This window comes from Octopus bimaculoides, chromosome 18, assembly GCF_001194135.2.
Source record: "Octopus bimaculoides isolate UCB-OBI-ISO-001 chromosome 18, ASM119413v2, whole genome shotgun sequence".
In the NCBI taxonomy this organism is placed as follows: Eukaryota; Metazoa; Mollusca; class Cephalopoda; order Octopoda; family Octopodidae; genus Octopus; species Octopus bimaculoides.
Genome location: NC_068998.1, coordinates 54205992 through 54216471, shown reverse-complemented (window position 1 = coordinate 54216471; position 10480 = coordinate 54205992). Strand labels below are relative to the sequence as shown.

The 10480-nt window shown below is 37.2% G+C and overlaps 2 protein-coding genes across 3 annotated transcripts in view; one reads left to right on the top strand and one right to left on the bottom strand.

The window, feature by feature from the left end:
• LOC106882941 (probable phosphoglycerate mutase) overlaps window positions 1–3039 on the bottom strand; it is an 8092-nt gene extending 5053 nt beyond the window's left edge. The window contains exon 1 of the mRNA XM_014933786.2: window positions 2782–3039. Within this exon, the coding sequence (XP_014789272.1) occupies window positions 2782–2910 (129 nt within the window). The 5' untranslated portion in view covers window positions 2911–3039. The remainder of the gene's footprint in view (window positions 1–2781) is intronic.
• A 43-nt stretch (window positions 3040–3082) lies between these two features.
• The window catches only part of LOC106882940 (actin-related protein 10), an 11804-nt gene continuing 4406 nt past the window's right edge, over window positions 3083–10480 (top strand). The window contains exons 1-9 of one of the 2 annotated variants that reach the window (XM_014933784.2): window positions 3083–3243; window positions 4877–4946; window positions 6016–6095; window positions 6693–6801; window positions 7006–7113; window positions 8227–8294; window positions 8713–8792; window positions 9589–9624; window positions 10342–10421. In XM_014933784.2, the coding sequence (XP_014789270.1) occupies window positions 3179–3243; window positions 4877–4946; window positions 6016–6095; window positions 6693–6801; window positions 7006–7113; window positions 8227–8294; window positions 8713–8792; window positions 9589–9624; window positions 10342–10421 (696 nt within the window). In that variant the 5' untranslated portion in view covers window positions 3083–3178. Of the gene's footprint in view, window positions 3244–4187; window positions 4289–4876; window positions 4947–6015; window positions 6096–6692; window positions 6802–7005; window positions 7114–8226; window positions 8295–8712; window positions 8793–9588; window positions 9625–10341; window positions 10422–10480 lie in introns of those variants that run through there. The other variant, XM_052974458.1, reaches the window with a different exon arrangement.

The window sequence follows — 10480 nt, the reverse complement described above, 5'->3', positions numbered from 1 at the left end:
GAGAGAAAAAGAGAGAGAAATAGATATAGATATATATATATAGGGAGAGTGAGAGAGAGAGAGAGAGAGAGCTTACAGCCAATCCCAATATTTTGATGGCACAAAGCGACGTGATCACAATCACGTAGTTACTTACATACACAGACAGCTTACTAGCTAACGAACGAACCTCTATGTGATCATCCGAACTGCTGAAAACAACAGCCTAATCTTCCCAAAATCATAATACATTAGATAATGTAGTCTTAGATACACTACATCAGAAAATAGAAAGACATGAGCGCCACGGTCAGAAGACTTTTGGTCAGCTCCACCAAAACTCGTCTGATCGATTACGCTACAACAATAACCCAATGAAATATGCGTTAAGACTATAATTTACAAATAACAAAAAAATAGGTGATAATGATAAAATTGAGTCCAAAAGGTATATACACTACCTCCATTACACTCTACGATAGAGGCCTTCCCCACCTTAAAAATGTTTAAGGTTACGCAAAATTTAAAAAAGAAAGAAATCCCGCATTACTGCAAGTGATGTCGTGGCTGAAACTGAGGAACAGCCAAACACCCGCCCTCATGAGCATCACTTGATATTTCGGTAAGGCAAGACGCCGATGGCGAAAACTTCGTAGTGAGCGGCCCCCACCAATCGAACTGAATAAAATGTTTAAAAATGTATTTCAACATTTTATTCTGTTCGACTTCGGATGCAGTAACTGCCCCCGTTTAAGGAATCTATCTGTACTCAGCCTTTTGTCCAAGGTCAGAGTAAGACGACAGAGGCCCTCCTCATCGTCCCTGGACAATTTACCATGGTTTCCAAACCAAAGAAATATTCAATGATGTAATGAATAACAGTAAAATACATCAGAAACCGTATCGATCAACAGTTATCCCACAGTCACGAAAGGCTAGAAATAATAAGGGTTTTAAATGTTGGCACAAGGCCAACCATTCTTGGAGGAGGTGGGGAGTTAGACAGTTGCAGCGACCTCAGGGCTCAGCTGGTAATTATTTTATCGACCCCGAAAGGATAAAAGACAAATTTGTCGGATTTTGGATTTGAAACGTACAGAATCAGAAGAAATGCTTGCGAGCATTTCGTCCGACGCGGTGACGATTCTGTCAGTTTACCGTTAAGTTGAGAAATAAACCAGTGATTGTTTCCGATTTAGGAACAAGGCCAACAATTTTGAAGGGAGAAGGTGAGTCAGTGCAATCGACCCCGGTACTTGACTGGTACTTTATTTTATCGGCCCCGGAGGGATGTAAGGCAAAGTAGACTTCGGCGGGATTTGAACTCAGGTAATAAAGAGCCCGAAATAGAACTAAGTATTTTTCCGGTGCTTGTAACGATAGTGTAATTTGAAAGATAGGCACAAGGCCAGAAATAATAATAATAATAATAATAATGGTAACAGTCGGCACACATATCTCAAAGTACAATATTGAAACAGTTTCACCTTCATTGGCAACCTTGACAAACATCCTTGACCTACATACCACAGGCAACAACAGTGACAATTACGTTGAGACCGTTTAAACAACACCCTAACTTTTTGTAGAAAAGAGTTGTTATAAAATAAAATTATTCTTGACAAGAAAAAAAACCCAATAAATGTTCAGAATATCTTCTATTTATTTTACGAATTTCACAAACCATATATAACGACAGCACTTCACATATACTACATTATATATACATCCGTTTATTTGAGGTTCTTATAACTCCTTTCATCTAAGATGCTTTATAGGAATATACCAGAGTTTAAAGTACAGCATCGAGGAAGGCACCATTCGTTTATATCAAGCACCAACAAAAGACTTCTGAAAATAACACATATCAGGTGTGTGTGTGTGTGTGTGTAATTAATAAACAGGTCAAAGAAACAATTGTTGGCCCCTAAATTAACCTTGACCTACAAGACTACTGCATCACGGCATTACCGTAGTTTCTAAAATAATTTATGATTTTTGTACACCCATTAATTACATACTCCAAAGCGGTATTCTTCCCGTGTTAAGCCAACTGTGTTGCAATTTGAGGGATATTTAGCTGCTATTTAAGCCATGTCGAGCGACGCGATTGCGTCGTTGTTCTGTCTTCGAATCTTCATTTTTCAGCGACGCAGCAGATGTCATCATGTCTCGTCTCTTTCTATTTCTATCAAAGAAGCAAACCTTATAAGGCCATGGCGCTGCTCTTTTATAGATTTCTCTTCTATCACTCTATCAAACTCAGTAGCAAATCCCTATAATAATCTAATAATAAAAATTAAATACCAATTTCTTTGTGTATGTGCATATAATATATATTATATAGATTTATAAAGCTCTTCCTAGATATATATCACAGGCATACATTAATATCCCCATTTTCAATTGTTATTTAACACCAGGTCAACCTACAATGATCAGACTAATTTCAAAGGCATTAAACCGAAATTATCCCAGTTTTTATTTAACGCAATAAACTTCACATCAGTTAGACTGATTGATACAATGTCACTGATGGAGATTTAGCTGCTATTTCTAACAATATACACTTTTTTGTCTTCTGTCCGTAATAAAATTGCAAACTGAATATGAAACAATCCACATCTTGGAAGACCTAAAGGGGTTTTGGACATCGAACGTTGACAGTCCTTTCCCTATACTTAAATAAACGATGGTTTAAGGTTACTGATTTCCCCGTAGGACTATATATCCTTGTGTGCGTGTATATATATATAAATGGTGGTTCACTGTAATGAGATGTATAAATATGTTTATATATACCTTTCCAGCACTTTTAGCTTCATTGACGCCGGTGTCTGATAGATCAGCATCAAACCAACCACAGAAAAGGTTTTTCTGATTCCATTCACTTTCACCGTGCCTCACAAAAACAATTTTATAAGCTGCCATCTCGTCGTTTATGTTTGGAAATGTGCTAGAACCGATCAAATCCCTGCAGGAGAGACAACAACCACAGGTTCGATGCTGACCTTCAAGTAAGAGCTGCTGTGTCCTTGACAATATAAATACTAGACGGAAATTACCGGGTTGTGCCGAATCGCCCGGTAAATGTCGGTAGAAATCGTCAATACGTAAATTGCCGAGCCGAACCGAATCGTGTCCATGTCATTCTATCATGGCCGTTGTTTTCTAAGTTGGACCCAAAACCGACCCCGAAATGCCGTTATACGAGGCCTCTGTGTTCCCTGCTGTTATTTTTGATATCGGAACAGCCTACACAAAGTAAGTTACAATATATTAGAAAGTCCTTACCAACAAATGGTTTCCCTAATTCATTAAATCTCCACTTAAATCAGCTGTAAACGTTGATGGAAATGAAGTTAGCAACTTCCGTTTTTGTGATTTTTTCGATAAATATGAATCATTTCTAAATATCCACTACCATTCTAATACATTTTATTAAGTATATCATAACCATAATTATATACTATAACTATCTGCATATAAGAATATATTTGTTAAATTTATGTTTAAAATTGCTTGGGTATATATATACACATCTGTACGTCTGTTATAAATTTACCGTTTCGTAGAAAATGTCACTAAGGAGATAAATTCAATCAGTATCTAAAATCTATGATTTATTTCTGCGATGTCTGATTACATAAAACCTACTTATTTAATAAATGACGTCAAACCGACAAAGACCTGAAAATTTAAGAACGCAGTTTTTATCTAGCCTCCGGTCAGCTGTTATTTAGCAGATTATGGATACATAAGTGTAATCGGTCAAATGGCTAGCCACTTCCACGCAGATCTGTTGTTCTTGATATGCCATGTCTCTGCTTAGGTGAAAACCCTACTGCACACTCCGACATGCAGTCAGAAATCGTAGGTGGTGAGGTGTGACAGACTGGACATATTGTATTAGTTCCACTGACCACTCTATTTCTCTATGCTTGTTGATTCTGACTCGGTCCGTGGGTAAAGTCACTGTTCTTTTGCACCGAGTTCCGGTGATGTGCAGCCCAGCATCGCTGACCCCCGAGTGAAGAAGTGCTCTGGGACTTATCTTTTGTTTCAAGTCATCAGACTACGGCCATGCAGGGGCACCGCCTTGAATTTAAGTCGAACGAATCCACCCCAGCACTTATTTTCCCGAATCGCTAAGTTACGGGGACGTAAACACACCAACACCGGTCGCAAGCGGTGGTAGGAAACAAAAACACACACATATATACATGAGTCTTCTTTCAGTTTCCGTCTACCAAATCCACTCACGAGGCTTTGGTCGGCCTGAGGCTATAGTAAAAGACACTTGCCCAAGGTAAGGAGTGGAGGAACCATTCAATCCGAATGAGATTGAAATTTTTGAATCTAAGGAATAGCGAATGACAAGTGTTCCGAGTGGTGTCTAATGCTGAGTAATGCAATGCTTTGAGTTCTCTGAAGTCCTTTTTTTTTATTTGTTGTGGGGATATAGAGGCTGATGCAGGGTTCTTCCATAACACAATGTACTGAACGATTAGCATCAATTACTATCTCGACTGTACACAGCACAACAGCAAACCTATTCTCCAACATGAAGGAAGCATTCTTATCAGATATTTCTTGAAAGTTAATCACTAAAAATAACACAAAGTAGATGGGAACTCTAAGTGGAGAGTACACACCCATCTAAACTTGAGCCTCCCTCCCCCGCACATCAGGGTAGACATCAGACATTGTAAAGAATATCAAGGAATTCAAAAACTTCAGGGCCTGATCTAATTGCAAGCATCTCATCTAAAACACCCTTGGTAGTTTGTTAGCTGCTTTGTGTGGTTTGCCATTTGTAGCTTTTGTCATAATATAACACGACAAAAGAAAAGGACTAATATTAAATTGAAATTATATGTAATTTTGTGTTTTTCAGATGTGGCTTTGCAGGAGAGATGGGACCAAGATATATTATTCCTAGTCAAGTGAAAAACAGACAGGGAGAGGTAAAGAGTTTTTTTTTTTTCTATTTTCTTCATGCAGAATATTGCAGTCTTATTTAAACAGTTTGACTTTTTAAAAACATTTAATTCTGTCTGTTGCTGTTTATTTACTGATTGAAGCAGCAGAGAAGGGAATGTCATTTTTCAACCTTTTGTTGGTGGTGGCCAGTTGAAACATGTAATTAACAGCGCTAGGTTTACATTTGTGGAACATGAGACATGTAAATCTTTTATGTGTTTTGATCATTTGATTGTAGCCTAGAAGCCATGTTTGTGTTTCACAATGCTGTTGTTATTAATGGTATGAAACAAAACAAAACCACTACTACTTTTTGAAATTCTTTATTCAGAAGCACCAATATATGCGCAGGCCATATAAGTGCAGGTGTGGCTCTGGTAAGAAGCTTGCTTCTCAACCACATGGTTCCAGGTTCAGTCCCACTGCATGGCACCTTGGGCAAGTGTCTTCAGCTATAGGCTTGGGCCAACCAAAGCCTTGTGAGTGGATTTGGTAGACGGAAACTAGAAGAAGCCAGTGGTATATATATATATATATATGTTTGTGTTTGTCCCTCCACCATCTCAACAACCTATATTGGAGTTTACATCCCTGTAAATTAGTGGTTTGGCAAAAGAGACCGATAGAATAAATACTGGGTTTACAAAGAATAAGTCCTGCAGTTGATTCGTTCGACTAAAGGCAGTGCTCCAGCATGGCCACAGTCAAATGACTGAAACAAATAAATGAATAAAATGTTTTTTTGTTTTTTTTTTGCCTTGACGTTTAAGTCCTCTGCTAATACTGAAAGATACACTCACAAGCACAATTTGTGTTGACCAAATTTTATTCAAAACACATTGGTTCACCTACAGCTATGGTAGAAGACCCTTGCCTAATGTGCTGTGCTATAGTATTGAACCCAAAACTACTTGGTTGGCAATCATACATTTTAACCATTCGGCCATAGGAAATATATGTTTTCTATTACTTTTCCAAATGTTATCATTTTTTAATTTTCTTGTAAATTATTAAAATAGATTTTGTTTATTCTTTTGTTCTTTTATTTTTCAGACTCAAAATGTTTGGGATTATAAAAACAGCAAAGAACTTTACGAAAATCTGAAAGAATTTCTTAAGCATTTATATTTCAGGTTTGTATAAAAAATTTTTATGCTCTTTCTAATGCCAACCACTCTACACAGTGTACTACTGGCTGCTTTTTTGTGTTCACTGGCATTAGTGAGGTCACCAGGTAACTTGCAAGACAAGACCCCTTGCTTGAGTAGGATGTAATATTGATGGAGGTGGCTTGTACAAGATGTTGAGAGGAGGAACAAAAACAGTTATCTTGAGATATATGGTTACCTCAGGTGGAAAAGGAAAGAAAATGGAAGTGATGAGGTACCTGGATGTACTCTCAAGGCACCAGAGGTTAAATGTGAAGAGGGTTGGGATAGGGGAACAGGTGAGAGGGATAAGAGGAATGTCTTATATTTTGGAGTAACGAATAATCTTTTGCATTAGGATACTATTTTCGTTGATTAGTACAGAGTATGGACAGTATTTGAGGGGCACTTTGTTAAAATACTTCCTTAACTTGACCTCATCACTGGTCTTGTTTAATATCAATGGTCAGATAGAATCCCTTGCACCACAGCAATAATTGCATTTTTCAATTCTTTCAAAGCTCGATTCCTATATTTGTAATTCTGTTGACTGTTTCCTTATTTCTTCTTTTATTCTTGCAGACACATTACTATGAAGTCTCAAGACCGAAGAGTTGTGGTTTGTGAATCTTTATTATGTCCTACAGTATTCCGTGAAACTTTGGCCAAAGTTTTGTTCCAATATTTTGAGGTAAGATATAAAGCTTATAAGAATTCATTGCAGAGAATTATAATAGATATAAGGAAGGATTTATATAAACCAGTAAAATTTCACCATGTTTCGGCATGGTTACTATGGCTGGACACCTTTCTTAATGCCAACAACTTTACAGAGTGTACTCGGTGCTTTTCTTTCTCTGTTGTTTAATTGCTTATTTCTTTTCTTTTCACTCAGGTTCCCTCTGTGTACTTTGTCCCTTCTCATCTTACACCCCTCTACACACTCGGTATAGGATGTGGTTTAGTTATGGATGTTGGCTACAAAGAAGCTTCTGTAATTCCTGTATCCTTTTCTTTGAATAACGAAAAGAAAATCAAAAATTACAATTCATCTTTTGTTTCAGGGATTAGACTGTGGCCATGCTGGGGCAGTCCCTTCTGGAATTTACTCACACAAATCAACTTCAGTAAAGGAAATTGAACCGACAGAAAATGTGCAGATATTCATTGGATGATTTCTACTTCCTCTTTAGGATGGGAGACATGATAGGTCAACTTGTTTACCGTGGATGTCTTGAACAATGTCCTCTTTGTTACAAGCATTATAACCCTAGGCCTCTCCTATAAGGATACTTCATTATCTTGATTTGCTGCTTTCTGCAACACATAAATTGTGGCTTACTCACCACCACCACCACCCCTCCCATCAAATCTCCAGAACTCTATCACAAGGTCCAGTCTTTATTTCAGCATGGTGTTTTACATACCTTAGAGCTGTGCCAGTGGAACATGTAGGGACAACACGCTTATCTGGAGAAAAAGCAAAATTACAGAAGCATTGATGAGAATTCAAAACCAACAGGAGAGAATCAGGAAAAAATGCCTAGAGTTGAGAAGAGTTCAGGAAAGTTGTCAATGGCCTATGTCCTTTCCAAGGGGCTGGGGTAAAGCCTCTTCAGAACTGGAGTCTCTGCAAATGTCATGGGTGCCACTACTCCTTTTGTTGGTTAAACCATTAGAAAGAAATGTTCTGCTTGATTGAAATTAGTTGATTCCAATGTTTCTGTGACCTTATTACTCCATCATGTCCCTTGTGTTTTACTCCAATGGAGAAAATATTGTCACCTGAAGAACCTTGTGACCCTCAAGTTTGGAATAATTTCTCTTAATACAGTCATTCCCTGCATTTCAAAAGTGTTGCATTCCTGAAAATCTTGCTGTTCTTCCTTGTCATTGATTTCCATGTGACATAGAATTGAAAAGAAAACGATAGAATTCCATGTTGGGGCAAGGTTTATCAGGAACATCTGCTTACAAAAATGAGAGGAGGTATGTGATGTGGATGGGGTGGTGTTTAATTCTTCCTCACCTTTTTTTTTTGTGTTTTCTTGTTTTTCTTCAAATTTTCAGAGAGAAATACTTTTCAGGTACAAACAATCCTTAACAACTGATTCAGATCTATGAATGGACACCAGTTTTGAAGGGACTTCAAATATTACCATTGGCTGGTAAAGCTATTCATCAGTAAGTTCTTCTTTTTGGAATATTGGTAAATGTTGTTACAGAGCTTAAAAGGAAGAGCTATACTTGTTATTGGAATTTTGGTAAAAGCTTGTAGAGCTTGGAAGGAAATTATTTAAATTATAGATCAATCCTAAAAATATTTCTTTAACACTTCTTTCATTGACCCTGCAGACAATAAAAAATTCACTTTTCTTTCAGTGTGATTTGAACTATTAAATATTAAACTAAATAGTATTTAGTTCCATTCCTCTACATCCTGGGTTAGTAAAGAAAACATATCAGTTATCTGCTGGGGTTAATTCAATTGATGTATGTCGCCCATACAAATCTGTATCCTTCTGTTGTTGTTGTTTATATTGAAACAATTTATTCTGTTTTGGTCTGTTTTTAAATGCCATTCACCATGGATGTATTTCAGAAATTTGAGGGTCCTTTTGGAAAATTCTAATAACGAAGCTGGAGATGATAAAGCTGCTGCTGTTAAGAGGCCACCAGTGGGTAAGTTTGCTCTCTCCATGAAACACTATCAGCTCCATTATTGTGGCCAGGGTTTTGCTCTCATGATCTAGCAATCATGAGTTCAATTCCCAGACTGAGTGGCATTTTATGGCCTTGAGCAAAGCACTTCTTTTCTTGCATTGCCCCAGTTCACTCAACTGTAAATAGGCAACCCTGATATGGCCTCACCATCCTATCGGGGGTGGGGGGGTCATAACTTGGCAGTTCAGCAAAATATATAAAAACAGATAAAATAAGTGTTAGACTTAAAAAATAAATGCTGGTGGTGATGAGGTTTGATCTGTTTGACTAAAGCCTTTTAAGGTGGTGCCCCAGAATGATTCCACTTCAATAACTGAAACAAGAAAAAAAAGAAACAAGATAAGTACTGACACAGATATTTAATGTCTCTCCTGGCAAGTAAAGTGAGATCACAGCCATAGACTATATCAATGTAGCATAACCAGCCCATTTAAAAGTACCCTTGAATCATTGGGCAATACGCTGCGCTTGAGAAGACCTATTGAGTCAAATAAAATCAAAATCAAATCAAGATTGAAATCAAAATGGAAATTGTAGTTGTGGCCGATGCCATTGCCACCTGACTGGCTCCTGTGCTGTTGATACATAAAAAGCACGGCATTAGGAAGGGCATTCAGCTGTAGAAACCTTCCCAGACCCCAGTCAAACCGTCCAACCCATGCCAGCATGGAAAGCAGATATGTTAAATGATGATGATGATATGCATGTCCTTCTCTTCATTCACATAATGGTTTCTGTTTCTTCACTGTTCTAGATGACCTCACAGAAGAGGTTTTGGAAGATATTAAAGGTAATTTACATTTTTTTTAAAGTTTTGCTTTCATATTTTACCCTTTTGTTACCTTATTTTTTGTAACGAAGAACTCAGTAAAGTAACTTGATTAAAATGGTGTTTGATCATAAATTAACAAGAAATTTTGCTGGAATCATATTTGGAAGAGAAGTCTCATGTGGGTTGCAAAAGGGTTAATGAATATAAATATATTCTTTGAATCCTTGGAATGCTGTGTGAGTGAATTTAGTAGATGGAAATTGTGTAGAAGCCCATCATATTTATGTGTGTGTGTGTTCCACTATCACTGCTGTTTGACTACTAGTGTTGGTTTGTTTTTGTTCCTGTTTGGCAAAAGAGAGTTATAGAATGAGTACCAGATTTTAAAAGATGAAAAATGAGTACTGGGGTTGATTTGTTTGAGTAAATCCTCTGGAGCAGTGCTCCAGCATGGCCACAGCCCAGTGACTGAGACAAATAAAAAGATGAAAGATTGGTTGGCAGAATTGTTAGCAATTCAGCTAGCTGGCAATGCTTCGTGGCATTTCAATCTTCTTAACATCCGGAGTTGGCCTGTATCATCTCACCCATTTTATAAATGTTAATAATCATACCTTAAGGATTATTCAAAAGAAATAATCTTTTCCATTCACATCGAATATGGTTTTTTTTTTGTTTATTATAGTTTTATTTTATTTCCTCTATTTTGTTGTCTTTTTGTTTTTCTTTTTACAGTTCGTTGCTGTTTTGTTACAAATATTAACCGAGCAAAGCAAATATTAGCAGTCTACTGTGGGAAAGAAGATTCAAGCAAGGTTTTTATTTTATTCTTCGTAAATCTTCCTACAAGTTAAAATGCATGCACACACACCCC